The 21,303-nt window shown below is 43.5% G+C and overlaps 1 protein-coding gene across 5 annotated transcripts in view; it reads right to left on the reverse strand.

The window, feature by feature from the left end:
- The window catches only part of EPHA4 (EPH receptor A4), a 106,625-nt gene that overhangs the window by 72,132 nt on the left and 13,190 nt on the right, over nucleotides 1-21,303 (reverse strand). The window contains exon 4 of one of the 5 annotated variants that reach the window (XM_033516693.1): nucleotides 12,672-14,066. The exons of the other annotated variants lie outside the window; for them this stretch is intronic. Within the exon in view, the coding sequence (XP_033372584.1) occupies nucleotides 14,044-14,066 (23 nt within the window). The 3' untranslated portion in view covers nucleotides 12,672-14,043. Of the gene's footprint in view, nucleotides 1-12,671; nucleotides 14,067-21,303 lie in introns of those variants that run through there. 5 annotated transcript variants of the gene reach the window in all.

Here is a 21,303-nt window from a genome sequence, read left to right on the forward strand (position 1 = left end):
CCAGAATGGCCCATTAATCCCAGCCAAGGAGGTCCTGTTCACCTGGGTATCATTTTCTTTGCACAGCCTTCAGACGTTTTTGCCACGCGCTTGGGCACTGTGCGCTGTGGTGCCTGCACCCACGGCACCGCTGGCACAGCCACACTGCCAAATCCTCACTGCAGGGACAGAGTTTGTGGGTTTGGAACAGCACCAGTTCTCCTGTGTTTTACACAGAGAAATGCTTTGCTTGTCTCCTACAGAAATAATAGAAATCAACTTGTACCTCACGCAAAAGAAATATAATTATGCTGATAATGCAATCATCTCAGAAGCTGAAATCTGCTTCATCAGTCCCCTTTTTCTAAAAAAACTAGATAGTTAAAATCATAAACAAAAAAAATTAAATACATATACAATTCATATATTAAGTTTAATAGGTACATACATAGAAAAGTCAAAAATGAAAAATTAGCTTTTTTTTCTTTAAAATTACTAAGTATTATTCTAAACTTTGCCACAATTGCTAAAAAAAAGAACTCTTAAAAATGTACAAATTTGAAAATCTCACATTTCTATGTATTATTAATAATAATAGCTTATCAATGCAACCCTCTTCTCTGCTACAGCTGTTGTAGCTGGGGGGGAATAGCTTGACATTTCCCACATCATGCTCACTCCTGGTCTTTGACAGCGCCCTGATCTCACGTTAGCTCTGTCAATCAGCCAGCCCACAAAGCTTCCAGCCCTGCACCAGAGCAGGGAACAGCTGGAAAATCTCACCAAGGAAAATCAGCCCCTGGACAGAACACTTGCTGCACTGGGCTTTTGTCTGAAATTAAAATAAAAACAGAAAGCCAAAAATTCAAGGACTAGGTAAAAAAATTCACGACTGAAAATAACCACAAATAAAAAAAAAAAAACACCAAAAAAAACAACCTCTCAGAAGTCGGCACTTTCCACAAGGAGTGAAAATCCCAACCTGCTCTGCTCTCTACAGGAAGATATTTGCTAGGACTGGCAGTGGGAGCGAAGCGCGGACGGCCACCAGCGGGAAGCGTTGGGGACACTGCGCAGTGGCACAGGGACATGGCCCTTCCTTCTGGGCAGCAGAGCACTAAAAGCACACACAACTGCACGTTTGAGTGCTTTAACAAAGAGGAATGTGCCCCTGAACTGGGGACTTGGCAGGTCACTGTTTGCATTTTTACTTTTTAAAAGTATTTAAGCAACAAACAGATGCCCTGGTACGATAAAGCTCCCTCCAGCCCTGCCAGCACCAAGGGCTGCGGGCATCCTCAAACGCTGCTGCCTGAGCCAAGGGCTCAGATGTTCTGCTCCTCACGGTGCTCAGGCTGTCACTCTGCTCTATCACAGACTTCATCTAACTTCCAAAGTTTAATCACCTTTATACAAGCTGTGAGATTTAAGGGATGAGTCAACTAATCAGTTTCAAATAATTACTCAATTAGAAAAACAAGTTGATGGATTCCCTTGAAGAGAAGTAGCACAAGGAGAACCACAAATCTGACAGATTTTCAAGTAAAACAAGGTGGGGTATTTTTTAAAAAAATGTATTTTTTTAAATATTTAAATTTTTAAAGAAAATCACGATTTTTGTTCTTTAACAACTACATTTTACAGGGGAAAAAAAAAATCCCTACTGAAGTTTTATGATATACTCCAGTGAAAGCTGATTAATTGGCCTGAATCTCCACATTAACAGGACCTAATCCTCTTGTCAGGAGACCTGCTTACAAGCTTCTCTCCCCAGTGGTGTAAAAGCACTGATGAGAACAGAGATCTGTATCTCAAAAGCACTGTCCAGCCAGCCTGGGATTATCTCTCATCTCCTAAATCTTAACAGCTCTGCAGAAAGGCAATTAAACCTCCAAAGTTAGATAAGCCTATGTTAGAGCACAGTATCAGCTTGAGCACTTTAAGACAGAAAGGCCTGACACAGCTCTGACATTACTGTTTAAAATGTCTATTTGCTCCTAACACAACCATCTCAGGGTCCTGGACTTAGCAAAGTTTGTACTCATAATATATTATAGAGCATCTAACTAACACGTTCTTCTCCCAGTTATTTTAAAAGTGCTTGTATTTTATACAGGCTAATGAGATCTTGCAAGTTGGCTGAAATAATTATTGCATTAATACTCCTTAACAAATTGTCTATTTAGGAAAGATTTTGAGGACTGATCCTGCCCTTAAATCCCTTAATGCTGTCTCTTTTGTGCAAGTGGAATTTCACTCCGCAGCAGAACCCAGCATAGCTGTAATGTTTTCTGCTACTGTTTGAACTTGTATCATGAGTGTGATGGAGCCACGTCATGCCAGCAAACTAAAAACTACAGTGTTTTTCTGGGCTTTTTTTATTCCTGCTTTAACTGTGAGCAGCCTGGAACACAATTAAACCCCCTATCTCCAGAGCTATAGCAAGATGTCTTAATATGGTTTAATCATCACATCCTCTCTAGATGGCTGTACAACATTATATATAAACAACAAAAAAAAAGCTATTTTGGTCTCCCCAGAGACTTGCTTGACACAAAGGTTTTGGAAGATGCCTAAATATAGACAGTTCTGGTGAGATCCGGGTCTATGTAAGATAACAACTCTGCACTATTTTTGACTGTTTAACAAAGATGCTGGGAACACAATGACTTCAAAAACCACTGCTTTGGCTCTCCCCAGCACTAAAGAAAATAGATGAGGTGGTTACAGAGTCATTTGGCTAGGAAAAAACCCAAGTCCGGCTGCTAGCTCTGCACTGCCAAGTCCATCACCAAGCCAAGTCCCTAGGTGCCACATCTACACATCTTTTAAATACCTTTGTTTCTGAGAGACTCCCATCAACACCACTATAAAAAACTATCAAACCTCTACTAAGTAGTACATCAATCAAAATAGTGGCATGCAAATCATGATCCATTAAGTACTTCACACTTGATTACCCACGACACTTTAGAGAGGGTCATACATTGATGAGTTGCTTCTCTCTTCTTTGCCCTTTGCTATTTGGAGCACATGAGCACTTTTAGTTCATTACCAGTGCAAAATTTAGCACAAAGCTCAACTTCAGCAAGAAGGAAACAGCACCAATTGTTTGTCCTTTTCTCCCTAAATCTGTTCAAGCTGCATGTTTCTCTATTTTGCACAGATCCCACCTTTTCAGAAGTGCTGGACTTGAGGCAGGTGCACCCTTGCTTAAATGTGGCACTCACCACCAAAGAAGTTCTGAAAGAGGAAGATTCAAACCAGCCAGGCTTGCCCTAGATGGCTTTTTTCCTCCCCCCAACTCTCTCCTAGATGTGAAAATCAAGTTGAAGTTCCACAGAATGGGTAAGGTTGGAAGGGACCACTGGAGGATCTCTACTCCCAGCTCTCTGCTCAAGCAGGCTCTGTAGAGCACATTACTCAGGATTGTGTCCAGACCACCTCTGAGTACCTCCAGGAAATGCGAGATGTGCCCCTCACTGGGCTAACCTACAATCCCCCAAATATGCCAGGAGCCATCTGGAAGCTATTTGTCTACTCTTGTTCTCCCTTACAGCCTGAAGCTTCACAACGAGGTGCAAACCCACACCTACATGGGAGACCAAGATAGGTGCAATTCATGGCTGTGCCACAGAGGCTGAGAGCAGCTTGCCTGACCTGCCTCTGGCATTCATGGACACAACAGTGTGTGTTACTGTCTCAGAGAGAAAAAATCATTACTTTTCCTCCCAGCCTGGTCTGGCCTCACCTTCTGCTCACTAACTTCCAGCTCATCTCCCTACAGCTCCTGGGAGATCCCCATGTTACAGATAACCCTCTCACAGCAGGTAAAGGCATGAAAGAAGCAGGGAGCAGAAGAAGAGGGAGCAGAAGAAGAGGGAGCAGGGTGTTCCTTTGAGCCCCCTAAATTGAAGGGTGTAGCTACACAGGCACCCAGACTGTATGCTTCAATATCGCTGCCTCAGTTTATCCACTTAGCAAGTGGCAGTAAGATCCACAATAGAAACACCTAAAAGCTGTTGTGAGCTTTAATTAAGCAATAGAGCACTTGGAGATCTCCAGATAACAAGATGCCCATAAAACAAGAGGAGGTGATTATTTCTGATGAAACAAATCATGGCAACAACCTTGCTCAGCAGGGAATACTCAGGGCTGTCTCAACTCTCCTTTTACAGCCCTGATGGAAGAAGCTTGTAGAGATGGTTTAGCTGCTCTTTTGCATCTCAGGCTTTGGCAGTACATTCAAGAGGATGCAGCAAAATGCCTGCATGGGCTGCAGTCTCAGAGATGTGAAATGCAGACCCTATTTAAAAATCAAAGAGCTGGGAATCTTCTCCTGTCAACAAGCCTTACAATAGAGAAGAATAATTTAGCAAGAATAGCTGAAATCTCCCACCTTAGGGTGATCTGGGTGGCTGTGAGGAGAAACGCGTTTTGGCAGTTCCCACATTCTTTTGTCAAACTTCTGTTGTCTGGGAAAGAGCAGAGTGCCAGAAGCCCTTGCAGGTGAATACCTCAGCTGTTTCATGCTCATTTGATTCAGAGCAATAGCGTGTTTATCTAGATGTTTGGAAAGTTATTAATGAGATCAGCAAATCTTTTCCATGTATAAATTGTAAATCACCTTCAGCAATGGCATGTAAGTTATCAAGTCAAGTGAGAACATGCCTATTTATCTGTGATAGTCTTTTATCACTAATAAATAAAAGCAGGACAGGGAATTACCTCAGGAGGAAATAGCTCTGAAGCAGAGTCTGTTAGGTCATCAACAGAAACACCAGCACAGGATCCCCTGTAAAGCTGTGTACCATGACATTCTGAAGGATATGCCAGGAGTGGCACTGCACCAATCCAGCAGGAGAAGGAAAGCAGCTCTCGCTGCTGACCCCATTCAGGTGCACTCAGAATGCTTTCCACCACTCTGCTTCATCAGCACTTGCTCTGCAGAGAGCAGATGTCTCCCCCAAGCCAGCACTCAGTGCCTCTTTTCATCCTTGCACATCCCTGCAGAGTGAGGGAAAGGCACTTATGGACAGAGGTTGGTTTGTAGATCCTGCTGTCACAGACCCAGAAAGCAAGAGGTTCAGAAAAAGAGCAGCCAAAGAGAGACCAGTTTTATGAGTGGCTGCTGGGGGTTCTGGGTAAGAAGAATTACAATTTGAGCTGTTCCCAGCTTTTAAATCCTCTACTATCCTAAATTCATAAGATGTATTGGTATCTTCAAATCAGAGCTCTGCCCATCCCTCTTCCAGGTCCAGGCAACCCAGAGATTCACAACGCAGCTGTTGCTCCAGGAGTACAGGATTTGGTTCACTTGTGCAATGGGCACAGCACCTGGTAGAACTTTAAAGCAGGGGCTTTTACAGAGGCAGACATTTAATGGATGATTTCAGAACTCTTCAAGGGTCCTGCAGAATGTCTCCCTTTTTATGAGCAGGTAAATTAAATAAAGTCCTGGGGAAAAGAGGCCGATGTCAGGCATGACCAAAGATAGTTGTGACAGGTCTCTTCTCTCCCACCTAGTCTCTGCCAGGCAGCTCCAGGGAGGCTCTCAGCAGACACACCTGTGAGCAGCAGAAATGATGAATTACAAGAGGACAGCAGGGCCCTCTGACTTGCTCCAGGGGAAGCATCCAGAGTGTGAATCCAGCTGTACCAGAGCAAAGCCACAGTGGCTGAAAGGCTACATGGTGGAGGTGCCTGTTGCTCCTGTGGGAGATGGAGCTCACACTCCAGGCACTGCAGGAGACACGAACCACAGCATGATAACACAGTTTCAAGACCAGTACCAGCATGAGGAGTGAGCCTGCAGCTAAACCAACTGCTAAAGCAAATGAAGACTTCTCAGGTGACTGGGTTAATGTCAGCCAGTGCTGATGATGATGAGGGGTTTTCTTCCCTCCCTCCATACAGATCCCAGGATGCCAACTCCATCCCCAGCACAAGCCACTCCCAGTGGGGCTTTGTCACATTGCCACGAGCCTCCTGCAGCCCTGGTCACCAGAGCAGGTACCCAGAGGGCACACACAGTCCCCAGGCTGGGATACAGCCCAGGACACAGCCCAGCCCACAGAGCCTTCACTCCAGCAACAGTGACACACGAGAGTGAAAGCTTCCCTTCCGATTCCTGCTGGATGTGGTACAGCTGCTAATCAGGAGGAAGTGACAAAACAAACACAGTCTTACTTCTTAATCTGGAAAAGCATCTGTCTCCAACAGAACTACTGGCAAATAAACTCAACAATAACATTCCATTTTGGCTCAGAGGCTCCCGTGGTTGACACGATACAGCTATTTATTCAAATATCTACATGATACATAAATTAGTGCAAGATAATAAAGAAATTAATTGTGGTAACCATGGAGCTATTTAGAAATGGCCAAAAGCACCACTGACTTCAGTCCAGGCCACAAGAATTTACTCCAGCAAAGAAATCTGGTGGCAAGGCTGGAGCTGGCGTGTGACTCACGTCCGCCCTGATCACCTCACGCTCTTCCTGATACGATAAGCTATCAGCTCAGAGTTCTTATGAGCACTACTTTATCTACTCTCACTAAACCATATCAAGACTTAATTTTGCCTCAACAATTAACAAAATGCTATCATCAACATCCCAGTTGTATCTAAGATAGCTTAGGAGAGCACGGTTTTAAAATGCTGTCGACCCGGTGGTCTTACAGAAATTAAACAAATTTGCTTGGGTATGCAAGACAATCTTTTTTCAGCATACATTTCTCACTTTCCAAGAGAGCCCAAAGTCACAGAGCAACCTCCACTCCCACCTTCAGCCAAGACAGAAGACCTGAGGCAGAAATGGACTTTTTTTTCCTCCTTTTTCACTCTGTCTCTGTCAACTACCGGTAGGGTCTTCCCAAAATATAAAAAAATATGTTACAAAACTTCACTGTCTTCCTGGCGTTCCTCTGACTGTTGAGTTTCATATAGCGAGGCACCTTACAACTACAGATGGAAAATCCTCTAGAGCAGCCCCACGGAGCCTCTTCCCCTGTGCCCGCCCCACAGAAGGGTAACTTGCACTCTGCCTTTAACCACCAAAACTGAGTTCCCAGAGGATTTGTCAGGCTGCTCCAGCAAGGAGTCCTTCAGGGACCACCACCATCTGCTTGAATCTGCAAGCACGTTGTCACTCGTTTACCAAAATTTTTATTAGACTATTAAAAACCATAGGAGAGCCTGTACTTCCAAAAACTAATGCTCTACTCAGCATAGTAGTTTTCCATGTTCCTCACTTGTAATTACTTAGCGCTTTCTCTTGCATGCAATCATTAAGAAATATAAATTTAAATAAACAAACCCCAGATTTTCTAGCAGAACCAAACCATTAAATTTGTACATAATCAAAACTCGAGGCAGTTAAGCAGAACAGGAGGAAATGTGCTGGCTGCAATGAATTAGTTATGGTGTGTCTGATGTGCCAAGTTTATTTTCTAGACATATTTTTCCTGTGTGAAGGTGCAGCCAAACAGCAGCCACTAATGGATCAGTAAATCTGCACTGTGCCAGGCAGAGCCCCAAATACATGAGATCAGCAACCAACTGGGGGAAGAGAGGAGATGGGTTTTTTTGCTATATTTTATTCTTATGCATTTGCTTATGCTTTGTGAAAGTGACACTTACAGCTATTTTTGCAGTTGTGCCCAACTCATCATGGGAGATAAGCAATCTTTTATAAGACCCATATGAATCAGTTTCGCCAACACTAAGTGGATTTTGGTATTGCAAACACTTAGTGACTTTATTCAGGCATGCACCAAAGAAGCCAAGGCCAGAAGACAGAGCAGCTGCTCTGGTATATTGAAAGGTTTCCCAGAAATGCTATCACGGAACAGCCTCAGCATCCAGAGTTACCTGAACACTCACAGAGCTGCTGCTGACTCATAACCCAATTGCACTGGAAATTCTGCAACTGGGGAGCCCAGGGCTGCCTCACAGCTCCCCGCCTTGTTACGCACACAGAGCCCATGACAAAGAGCATTTACAATTCAAAGCACTCACAGATCCAGGGTCAGAGTTTCCACGTTTCAAGAATGCTCCAGAAGTGCAAAGTCTAAAGCACGGATACCAACAGATTGATTTTTTATCTGTCTATCTGAAGAAAGCAAAGATGAAGGCTATCATTAGTTCAGCTTCTTGAGGGGAGACTTCCCCATCAGTGTGTGTTAGTGAGTCGTCAAACAAAATGTTTTGCAGTAAATCACACGGAAAGGTGAACTCAGCAAATGCCAGAGGCAATGGCAGGCGGATATGAATGACAATCAGAAAGGTGTGTCCGGATGCTTGAGGTATGAGCCATGATAAAGTGCTTGTGAAATTTCACCTGCCCGGAGTCGGACAAGAGGTTGTGACCATCAAAAAATAAAAAAATAAAAAATAAATAAAAAAAAGGAAAAGAAAAAGAAAAAAACAAGGGAAAAAAACCACTTGATGTGCTAATTAGAAAGTGAACTGTGTGTCTGGACAGACATCCAAATATTCCAGCCTCAGCAGGGAATGAAACGTAGAGATTGTGGGAATTAGTGTGAATCAGACCTCACTAAATGGTCATGGCAAGGCTGGGGGAAAACAGTGCAAGTCAACAGTTACTGCAAGCACTTCTTTAGTCAGCCAGAAGACTGAATTCTTTTCACATAATCATTCATTGGTTCTCATGGGCTTCTAAAATAGATTTAGCAGACCTTCCTTCATCTTCTCTGAGCTGCTTTTGACATCTTAGAAAAGTCACGGAGCTGATAACAATCCTTGCAAATTTCAAGAAAGAAAAGCAGACAGACACATACCTTAGCTGATCAAATGTTGAACATTAACAACATCCATTACCATCACCAGCAGCTAGAAATAACTAACAAAGAGGAACATGAAATCACATTACTGCATTCAGCAAACCTTCAGAAAATGCTACTTTTCACAGTCAAAAATAGCATACCTTACCAGCCCAGATTTCATCAGCCCATTCTGTCAGCAGTAAAAGCTGTTTTCTAGGCCACGGCATTTTCCATTAATGCAATCTGATTTGTCATTGCATTTTGAGAGAGCTAAGGTGAATGTGTGATACTGAGAGAGGACGGTCAGTAATCCAGAAATGAAAGCCTGAAACTCCTCATGTAGGGCAAGGTCAAAGAACAGCTGCCCATGGAAACCCCCACACAGAGAGACTTGCAATTCTAACTGGTATTCCCAGGAGCTTTGTACTAAGGGTATTTTAAATAAACAGCAACATACATCTCAACAAATGATTTAAAAAATGTGGAGATAATGACTCCTCATATGGCTTTACTACTGCTTGCACTTACAAATATGTCACCTGGGTAGTTTTATCTCCCACATTAGTTGATATTTAAGAAGTTCTGATTATTACTCACCCTCTTCTGAGAGTTATATCTGTTCCTAGCAACTGAGAGAGGAAAACAAGCCAAAATAAAACACAATGGTATTTTTGAAGCAACAATGTAATAGCCACCTGGGATAAAATCATGCCTGCATGTTTCTAAGAACTGTGGTACCATACAGAAGCAGTAATAAAAGAACTGGTGGAAGTTTTTGATAAAGACAACTACCTCTCATAAGTTGCAAGCAAACTAAACAAAAATTAACAAGCTCCATAAAGCAATTAAAATCCAAAGTGTAAAGTAGATGTAATGACTCAACAGCCTGATCACTGCTCTCATAAAACCACCATTTTATGATGCATGCATGGCTTGAATCTCCTCACCTTGATACCACCATAAAATTAAGCAGCAAATTGAAATTCTCATCATCTGTCAGTGGAGTTTTCACTGAAAGAAAAGCTGTAAGGCAGGAGAAGCAGAGCCAAGGGCTATGCACTGAGAAGCCTCACAAGAAACCAGATCTGTGCCCCACAGGATGTCTGAGTTTGCCTTCATCAGGTGTCCCTGCAGAGCCAGAGCCCAGCTGTCAGCACTGTGCTGTCTGCACACTGTGTGCTGCGTTATCAATCCCACCCTCTAAACACAATTAAGTGGGCACTGTGCTCATATCCTACAGGCAAAGCACACCCCTCCTGGCAGGGAAAAAAAGCCTGGGTTGGTTAAATCCACCCTCCAGTGGGTTTAAAATTAAAACCAACAAAAAAACCCCAAAATACCCCACATTAGACTAACCAAACAACCCTCACTCCAAACTGCAGAAGGGAACAAACACCATGTAAACCCCCAGTTTCTACATTTTAAATCTGTCTCATTACTGGGTGGACAACCCTCCTCTCTCCATCCTATCCATCCTCTGCACTGCCAATAGAATACTGCTTACAACTTGATGTGATTCAGCCTTAAGAGAACATTTTCATTCTAGACTTGCACCCAGATGAAAAGTTTTGAAGGTGTTGTAAGATTCAATACAATAAAACAACTGTCCTTGGTCTCCCAGATAACAAGGCTTTTTTAATGTTTAAAATAACCAATACACATTCCATGCATATTTAAACACATCTTTGTATTATTTCTTTATAAAGACAACTTTGGTCCTCACAAAAGAGGCTGTTGATAGTCTTAGGTAATGCAGAATATATTAATTGGGCAATACCTCACACTTATTTCGGAATGCTAATTCTGACAGGGCCCAGCTCTCACTGTACCCACTGTCACTTGCCGTCTCTTTAGAGGGGTGGCAGCGAATCAGGAACACAACAGCACATTTGTGAGATGAATTTCAAGCATGCTTGGGTATTACAGCATGGCTTGAGCAGTGCCCCTGAACCACCAAAGCTGGTGGGTTGAGATTTAACCACCTAGTTTTAGGTAGAGGTCATAAGCAGTTTGGGATCAGCTTTTAACTTTGGATGGAGGAAGAGAGTTAGAAGATTAACCAGATACCCGCTGTCAGTATCCACCAGCAAGTCTCTGCCAGGAATGAAGCAGCTCTTACTCTCTGATTGTGCAGCTCATATCAAAGTTAGTCCTCAAATTCATGATGTTAAAGAGTCCTACAGGATAATTTGGGACACTGCCTGCCTGCAGAAAATACAAGCAGCATGTTTAAACAAATGGAACAACCCACGAAGCACAAACCTCCCCAGCCTGGGTTGGAACAAAGCAGCTCAAAGCAGCTGCAGATTTGCACAGATGCCTCTGCACCCCTCCCTGCTGCTCTCCTGAAGCCATTCCTGAGGCTGTGCCTTGAGATGCACCTGTGGGAAGGCTGAGGAGGGAAAGTGCAGCCTGGCTCAGGCACCACCCTGCCCTACGAGCAACTGCAGGCATCAGAGCGGTGCCCTCTGAAGCTGGAGATTGCTCAAGGAGCCTGAAGCTCCAGGATTGAATGGGGCAGCCTCGGGCTGCTCCTGCTGTGTGCTGGTTGGCACTGGCTCCTCAGGGCCCCAGAGCCTGCTGAGCCCTCTGTACTCGCCCTTGGGACTGCAGGAGCTGATTCAGCAGGCTCTGGCTGCTTCAGACCCAGAGCAGCCCCGTGGGAAAAGGCATGGCTTTACAGCACTTCCAAATGTACTCTTCAGCAAAGCCTAGGCCATAGCCCCACTCCTCCCCTTCCCAACAGAATTATCTGAACTAGAACTAGTGTTAGTCAAACCCTTGCCATCCTCTGCAGTTTAACTACAGCAGTTTGCCAGAGTTACTCTGTCCCAGTAAAGCCACCAGCAACATCCTGTGGGCTTGCAATGCCACCTCCTCTTACGCTTCCTTAAGGCACCCTTACATTGCCCTTCCTCTTTCTCAAAGTGAAACTTGCTTAAATCAATGCAAAATGAAACACAGAGAACCACAAAGACCCTTCTTTCCACAAAGACTTCCCACTGACAACAGACAAGTATTTTTGATGAGTGGTTTGTTTCTTGAGCTGGACAATTGCATACAATTCTAAAAAAGACCCCGTTCAGTTTTTGATTATTTATGTGCTTCTTTCTTACATAAAAAGATGAACTGAGACAGAAGCTCCCACAGTCAAGCCCTGCCATGAGCACCATCCCTGCAGCTCAGGTGAGGATGGGCACTGCCAGCTCTGCTCAGCTGACACATCCTTTCTCCCCATTCCAAAACGTCACTGTTGTCCCCAGCCCTCATTTCCTGCTACTCCCTCCCTGTTGCAATGGCATTCCCAGCAAGGGCTTTAAATAACAGCCTGGGGTACAAGTAGAGTGAGTAACTCTTTTACATTTCCAGTCATACACGGTGATCTCCCAACAGCACTAACAAGCCCTTCCTGCAATACTCTATTTAGCAGACATTTTTTTCTGTGGAAAGATGCTCGTAATCATATCTTAGAGCAATTAGAAACACAAATTGTTTTTCCCTTTCTCCTCCCAGGCAGTGGCTGGCTGTGCCCTTGAAGTAGAGCCAGCCCAGGCAGGACAGGTAGGGCCAGCTGCCGCAGGGAGCAGGAAGGGCTGAGGCTCCAGGGGATGAGACCTCAGCTCAGCCTGCTGGGATTCAGCAGGATCACTCTGCAAATGAGGGCTCAGCCAGAAATGGCTGGGTCAGGACCAGACAAAACTAAGGAGATGAGCAAGAAAGGATGAATTTTAAATGGGCAAGAGCATCCCAGTGGCCAGGGCAGGTGACAACCCCCGATGAGAAGATGCTGCCCTCATTAGGGCTCAGTGTTTTTCAAACAAGGATTACTGCACAGGTACTGGGGAGCAAAGCACCCACCTCACATGAGAAAGTGAGCTCCTAATATAAGGTAAACAGGGACACTGTAAACTTGTCATGTTTTATTGCTTTGGTATCACACTCACCCATGACAACACTACAATAGTCTTTATGACTCTAAGAAACTTCAAAATGTTTGTATTAAAATCAGAATGATTGCTCAGCTAAAAAATACACTTCCAATTTTATTAAAAATTAAAAATCCAGCAATTTGCTCAGATTCACATAATTCAAAAGGAAGAATCCTTCTCTGGCACTTCCCTAAAGCTCAGGAGTTTATACTAGCAAACAAAATGAGTGTTGTAGGTTGAAGCAACTCTTTGATCTGCTAAGTAAATCCATAGTAAATTCAGATTCAATTACAGTATTCAAATTTATGACATCCACAGTGCTTTATGAAGTTAGTGACAAATGCCAGTTTCATATAGAAAACATGTATTAACCTGCACAAGCCACAAAAAAAGGAAAAATCAATTTGCTCTATACAGATGTATCAAAATGTACTTTGACAGTTTTAAACAGTCTTTTACATGCATTTGTCAATACTTTTGACTGCAGCTGTAGATACTGTGAACAACTCACTCTTACAAAGAAACTTCTAGTTTGATACACTGAAAACAAAAATTTGCTTTACTGATATACCTACATGCATATTCACCAATGCAGTCATTGTTACTGCCAAAATTTCATTTGCATGCAAAATACCTCTGGTGCAAATTACCAATAACATAAGGGAGCCCATGAAATGTTAAAGACTTCAAAGGATGAGAGAAAAACTATTTGCATTTTGGGCCTGATCCAAAGCACATTAAAGTCAAGAGGAATCTTTCCATTGGCCACAACAGATGTTCTGACTTGAGGAAGTTTTGATGCAAGTCATTGACAAAACAGCAGACCAGCAAGACCACAAAATCCACTTTCTAAAGAAACCGAAAGTTAACTTTGCTAAATACTGGTTTACTGTGTGGCAGTTGTGTCTCAGTTTCTCCCAGGACAATCTCTGCTGCCTCTCCTGCTGTCCCCAGCACATCTTTCTGTTTGATAACCCACATTCATTCAGTTTTTACACCTACGCTTTCTTCTCTCTTCTTCATGGCTTTTCATTCCTGTCTTGCTCTGCAGATCAGAACTTCATAATAATGTTGTTTAATTCCACAAAAGTGACTTATAAGACAAGTAATAAGCAGGACAATACAAAAACTGTCAAAGTACGTTTTGATAGATCACTACCTGTAGAGTATCAACTGCTTTCAGTCCTTGAAAAACAGCTAGTGGCTCTCATAAAAAGATGTAAGCTGCTAGCTGCTCTCATCTGTTTGAGAATAATCAGCTTAATCAATTTTGCTTCAGCAATCTCTGTTCTATTCCAGCAATGTTTTAGGTGCAACTTTTCATATGGCATGAACGTCATAATGGCTCCTACTGCAGGGCAGAAAAAAAACCTGTTCAAAGAAAGGACAGGAAACACAGCCTGGTAAATGGAAACAAGCAATTGGACTTGCAACAGTACAGGTACCAGGTAGATAAATAATAGCATGTTTATTTACATAAACTTGAATAATTTATTCCTTTTAGGAAGGAACATTTTTCCTAGCATGACCCAAAAAAGAAATTATCTAGTAAAAAGAGCATTTCTCCAGCACAAACATTATTAGCAAATGTCATATCTATTCTGTGTGTGTCACCAGTAAGCAAAAACAAACCCCTGCAATAAAAAAATAAAAAATAAAAAAAAACCCTAGGAAATAATGCACATTTTTCTTCCTCTCTATACTTCAAAATCATAAGCACTCCTCATATTTCACTGTAAAAGGTTTTATTTCTTGGTTCCCGCAGCTCAGGTAATGATATCGTAACTCAAAGGTGGTGCAATGCTCACTATAGCTCTGACCTCGTAAACAATTTTAATATCCCTTCTCCACATCCTAACAGATATAGGACTGCACCTGAGCAGACAATATCTCCTCAGGAGTTACTTGTTTATTCAACTTGTAAGTGAGCACATGTGCTCCACATTAAAACCAACCTGGATGCAAAGAGGAGGCTCCATTGGCATATGGGAACCATCTTTCAAGGAGCTGAGATACATCTGCCAAGTTCCTCAGGTGCACAGGAGGGAATGCAAAACTAAGCCAAAATACAGCATGGACCCACAGAGCAAGGAGTGCAGCACCACTTCTGCTGCACACATCTACTCTGGGCTGTTCTGAGAGTCCAGGAGGCTCCAGAGCCAGGAGAGCGGTGCTGCTGCTGCAGGGCCAGGGGAAGGACCCAGGCAGAAGCACTATTTCTGCTCATCTTTCCAGCTGAGCCAGTAACAGGCAGTGCTCTTCATGGCTACTCCACAGCATCCCTGACATTCTCTACCATCACCACAGCTCAGATGCTCAGAGAGGATACTCGGGTCAGTAAAATGAAGATACAAATCTCGTATGTAGGGCCATGATCCACTGGAAAAGCCAGGGCCTGTCCAGGACCCCTCTGGCTCCAGGAAGGACTGGAACAAACAGAGAGGGTTACCCAAGACACACAAAGAAGGTTGTGTTCAGTTGGAAGTAGCTGGTTAAACTGGAAAGCTGAACAGCACAGCAAGGGCTCTAGTAGGCAAGAGACCACTTCAGACTGAAAAAAGTTTCTTTGGAGGGAAAGAAGTCAGGAGACAGTATGATCAAATCTCTCTTTCTAGGTCAGACCTCAAGAGCTGCTTTTCACTTGTAAGACAATGGTGATCCCATAACAACTGAACAAGAGCACTTGCCACAAGAGACACAGGTAGAGATGATCCCAGTCAGCCTATTCCCAGCCCCACAGGAGGACAACCTGTAGTTAAACCATACTACTGGATGTCTTAACTTATTCTGAAAATTCTCTGATACTGAGATTCCCCCACATTCCTGGGCAATCTGCACTGGCACTACAGATCTCAGTAATTATGATTTTTTTTTCCCCTTGGGTCTAGCCTAATCTTTAGTTTTTGAAATTTAAGCTTATTTTTTCTTGCCCTGTATATCAGCTCCATCTTTACAGCCAAGTTGTATGCACCACTGGTTAAAGAAGAAAGGTGAGACATTTCAAGGTATCTTCAACTTTAAGCAATTCCAACCTTTAAACTCCTGAAAGTGAACTGGACAGTAAGCCCTGACATAGGCAGAAGGGATGTCTCTTCAGCCTGATTAAGGGCTACAAATCCATCAATCAAGCTCTGGACTACTTAGAAAGCCAATGCATAGTGTTTCAATTATTTCCTCCTGGATTAAAGCCAAAATAAGCTTGTTGATGTGATTAGGTAAAACAGAATCTACTACTTTCTGAAAAATCTCTTTGAGAAACAAATTGCAAATCGCTCTCAAAAATGTATTTCCCCTTACTAGGAGGACTTTGCTATTGAAAGTCTGCCTGCAAGACCCATGATGCTGTGCTCAGGGCAATAAACAATTTATTTTGAGAAATCACAGACTGAATGAAGATATAGGAATTAGAACCTAATACAGAAAGACAACAAAGGTCAAATCAGCACTGAGCCACCTTGATAGTACCTCTATATATGCCTTGATAGTACCTCTATATATACCTTGATAGTACCTCTATATATACCTTGATAGTACCTCTATAAAGCATCAGTAATAATTAATAAACTTGAACTTATGCCATACTTCTGGCTCTTCAGAAGGCTTTTACATAAAAAAACAGCAAGAAAAAAATACCTGGCAGAGGACAGGGGCTATTTTCCAAAAATAGTAATGAGGTCTAATTTTCTATTTCATTGGCACAACTCATCTATAGCCTCACTATCTGGCTGACAACTTCCCCAGACAAAATCAATCAGAGCAGTGGCACCAAGCAGGGCCAAGTCTCCAGACTGTGGAAATACTCCTAGGAAACATCAGGAGCCTTTCTCTAATTCCTGACAACACTGGCAGGGAAGAGGAGGAGCTTTCATCCTTTTAATCATAAAGAATTGTAGGTAAATTGTCAGAGTATCACACTTGCATACACTTCAGGCTTTTTTATAATGGGCAAATTCTGCCCCCTTCTATACCAGCTCTGAGAACCCCTACTAGCTCTGAGTGACACAGATATAGTATTTGACCTAATTGCATTTTAAAGCCTAACTAAGGTTCTTGCACTCTAAGTTGAAACAGACAACTTTTTTCCTACCCACAAGTCACTGTGACACAATACTTCTGACACATTGCAAATTTCTGAAGAGTTATTCCTCCCAAACAAGTATCTTCCTTGTTATTTAGCCAGGCTGAAGGGCAGTTCACTGTCATTTATGGCACAGGCACAGAGAGGAATGAATAGCAATTACTCAGCATTTGTTAAAGCGGAGGCCTCACCTTTAATAATTGCACAGTCACATTTCTTTCCACAGGGTCAACCAGAACTCTGGAAAGGAGACTTGCTGATTGACACAAATATGTTTGTATTTCAAAGGGCAAACTACAAAGTCAAATAAAAGGCAATGTTTGCACAAGAGTTAACTCTGTCATTCGGCATTCTCAAAGAGCTCAACAATCCCACGGAAAAATGTCTCTCCTTTGCTACACTACATTTTTGACTCAAACTTTAATACAGGTGTATAGAGAGGTCAAATTAGCATTACTGCAAGAGGCTAGTAAACACACAGCCACAAGAAAGAGGAGTTAGTGGCAACCTTTAAAGAAGCAGGAGAATATGGTGGGCAGAACTCCTGGCCCCATATTCCCACAGTGAGCCACGAAAAACCCAGCACAAGTTAAGAGCAGCAGGATCCTCTGGTTGCCTGGACAGAGGAACCAATGCCCAACCAAACAGGAAAGAGGGAGGAGATCTCCTTTTGCACACTCTCATACCCCAATTACAGTTCATCTTGAACTAAAAACACCAGCTCCGCACAGTCACCACCTCAGCACTAATGGGAAGGAGATGAGATAATAAGGCCACATACTGCTCTTGGGACTGCAACACTCCTGCTAAGACAAGGGCAGGTCCCTGCAGTGCTGGACCAACCCACAGTGCACCTCCAGCACCTGTGTCCCAGCCAGTGCTGCTCTTCCACAGTGGACAAGGTCTCCTGCTCCTTTCTGGAGCCAGCCAGCCGTCCTCCTTGGCAGAGCTGTGGCTCTGCTTCCCCTTCTGCTGCTGTGACTGTAGGTAATTTCTGTTCTCCCTTCCCTCCCAAATTAAAGAATCCTAAAGCTAAAATTGGGTGCTTTCACAGTGCCCACAACCCTTTGAGCTCACTTTCCCAAGCTATTGGGTGTGTTGAATTCAAGGTTACCAAGTGCATTAATTCCGGGCACATTAAAACTGGGCACCAAGGGCACATCTTCAAAGAGCCACTGAGAACTTTAAGGTGAATCAACTGAATGGATAAAGGATCTGCACAGGGGTAGATTCAGACAAAAAGGATGGAAACAGTCTTGCAGGTAATTAATGATGCACCTTCAGTTATACACGCTGACTTCACCCCTTTAGCTGATGGCTTTCAACTTTCTTCCCCACGTAGAGAAGCCTTTGAACCTCAAAGCATTACAAAACTGTACATTATCAGCCACATCTATAGGCATGTGCATTGCACTCAGCACCCACTGAAATGTCTTGTCCAGCCTAAGTACTCAGATCCAGTATTTTCATCTTCTATGGATTTTTGGAAGCCATCCAAATTTGGGCCAGCCTGACAGAACCACGCCTGGGAGCAGCAGAGGTTTCTAACATGCCATGGGAATGACTTTAACAGCAAACCGCAGAAGAACTTCTTTCACATTAAGTGTAACTATTGCTACTCCAAGATTAAATATTACCTGGAAATTACACTCATTAACTGCAAAGTCCTTGATTAATGAGCAGGTGGAGTGCACACAGGGACTTGGTCCCGATTTCAGCTGTCTCATTAGCTCTACCCTGGACACTACTGATCACCACAAAAATAAATGAGGAAATCCAAGAACTAATTATGAGTGGACAAAACGTGTCAACCTAATAACTGTGTTAGGGTACTTCAGAGATTAAGGAAAGGCTGGCAGATGTGCAAGGTGCAAACACTGAAGCCACTAAAAAGAAACAGCAACAGAACTCTGCTATCTTCTGGAATCTGTGGTGACTGAGACCACAGGAAGCCTCTCAAGAAATAGTCTCCATTTCAGAACAGCTCCAGAGCCATTTTGATTACTGCAATCATTTGTTCATGGTTTTAACAGTGGTGGACAGAGGAGGACCCTCTGGTGCTCCCACAGCAGGGCGTGTGTCTCCTCAGGGAACAGACACTGGGCTCTGCCAAAGGCCCAGGGAGGGAGGGAGCTGTGTATCAGAGAGCAGGAGGCTGGCAAAGAGGAAGCCCAGGACAGAGAGCATCCCAGGCCAGCTCCCGGAGGGTACCGCTGCAGGTGTGCGGGCACACGGGCTGGGGCTCACACGGGGAAGCCAGAACCACCTTCTGCAGTTTGTCAGCAAACACAGCTGGATCTAAGCAGCTCCTGCTACCCTTATCCAGCAGCCACGGCCCCCAAGCATTTCTGTGAAACAGTAGGGACTGCCCACACACCCTCTTTTTAATTTGTGTTTACTTGTCTCTTCAAAAAGCCCAAAGAAATCTTCTACACACAGCAGCTAAGTACAACAAAACTCAAGCATCAGAAGAGGAGTTCAGCCGACTTGTGCCCTACGACTGATCTCCTATTTCTCCCTCCACTTTCCTTCTAATCCTGTTTATAATTACACAAGCTGTCTGATCTTCCCAAAGCTATCAATTCCCTCAAATCCATTTTCAAATCGCCATCCTTGAAAGAGCCTGGGCAGCAGATCAAGCACTCTCAGCTTGACACAACCCACGCCACTATTGATGGCTCCCCTGAAATGCCGGGGTGCAGCTGGCCAGACCCCGAGCAAGGGCTGCCAAGACCCAGCCCCAGCAGAGATCAGGCCGAGAGAAAGTATTGATCCTCTCCTTTTAACATGCTAATTTACCCAGTGGCTGCTTCAGTCATTACCAGGCTGGACACTTCAAAAGGAAACTGTTTTCAAAGCAGCGATGTCTTTTTCAGCAGCAGAAAAACTTAAACTGAAAACAAATGAATTCAAGCCCCAAGTTCACAGAAGCACTTGCAGGTATTCTTCAGCTCCCCAGACAGAGATGTTTGATGTATGGACAGACTTGTTAATTAGGGTTATTAAAATGTGGCCTGGCAAAAACCCTCTGGGATGTAAAATAAGAAAATCCACACCCTCTAAGTGCACACTTTAACAAAAAGATAGCCCGTACTTGTATCAAAAATATTCAGCCATCACCTCTGGAACCGTTCCATTGATTCCCACATACACGCACTTCTTAGGAGAAGAATAAAATGTATTTAAAATTAAATTTCTGTAATTCAATTTCTGTAATTCAGCATCAACACTGGAGAACATTTTGGCCTTTCTTAGCATTGATAATGGGGAAAATAAAGGCAATTGTTCAATCCCTTCAGGCCGCTGAGAGCACACAGCTAAGGCCAGACAAAACCCTCGGTGTGACAGAGACATTATTAAAGTATTTTGGGAAGCAGCAGCAGCGTTATTGACTGACGCCTTTGCTACCAACACTCGCCTTTCAATCACGGCCTAAATACAATGCCAGCAATGGATACAATGGCAGGGTTTAATTAACGGTCTAAGTACTGAAATATGTTACATTACACAACTTTTGCAGACAGAACAGAAATCAATTCAGTGCTTTGCATCGGTGTTTGTGGCTCATATCACTCTCCTAGGAAAACCTGAGAGGAACTATGAAAGCTGGGAGTGCTCTCCAAACTAGGGGAGATAATGAGCTGTGGTTCTCACCCACAGCGTATTATCCTGTTTTTGCAAAGATCGAAGAGCCAAAAACTTGAATTTCCCTTGAAATACGTCTTGATTTCCAAATGCAGGAAGAGCTGAAGTCCCCAAGCTCAGTATGCTCCCTTCTCCTCTGGACCCTGGGACAGCCCCAAGCCACTGAGCCCAGTGCTGGCTGCACCAGCCATCCCCCTCCACACTGACATGCCCTGGCAAAGGAGGGAATGCGGGATGCTGCTGACCTCTAACCCCTAAGCTGCAGGGGACAAAAAGCTGCAGCAGAGAATAGGAAAATGGGGAGAACTGACTATCAGCCTGACCTTTGCTCTGGAGCAGGCAGCAGCATCACACCAAACTCATTCACAGAAACAAGGCATGAGGAGATAACACCAGAAAACACAAGCAAAATGGAACTTCCTTCCTTGCCACTAAATTGTCAGCTTTATGGGACTTCATGCTGAACGGTATGAAAAAAATCCAATTTGCTTTGAAGCACATTAGTCTAACATCCTAATTATTGTTTACATTGCCATTTGCCTTCTATTAAGAATTGAATAATTACCCAGCACTCCATAGTTTAAAAATACAAGCAAACAGGATTATCTGGGTAATTAAGACACTGTACTGCAGCTTTGTAGTGGGGCTGTACAAAGCCTTCACATACACAGGCAGAAGCAATAGGTATTGATCGCCGTAGCTCAAATGATGTTTTGAGGCTGTGTAAGATGGGTCCCTCATTAGGAAAAGGTGAGCAAAAACTTCTGACAAGTGAGGAGGGGCAGAAGCTATCTGCAGCTAGGACACTACATTCAGCCTTTATCTCAGTCACAGACATCTGGTGTGCCTCTGGGAAAGTTACCCAGGCTTCATCCCTGCATCCTC

The sequence above is a fragment of the Parus major genome, chromosome 9 (assembly GCF_001522545.3).
Source record: "Parus major isolate Abel chromosome 9, Parus_major1.1, whole genome shotgun sequence".
In the NCBI taxonomy this organism is placed as follows: Eukaryota; Metazoa; Chordata; class Aves; order Passeriformes; family Paridae; genus Parus; species Parus major.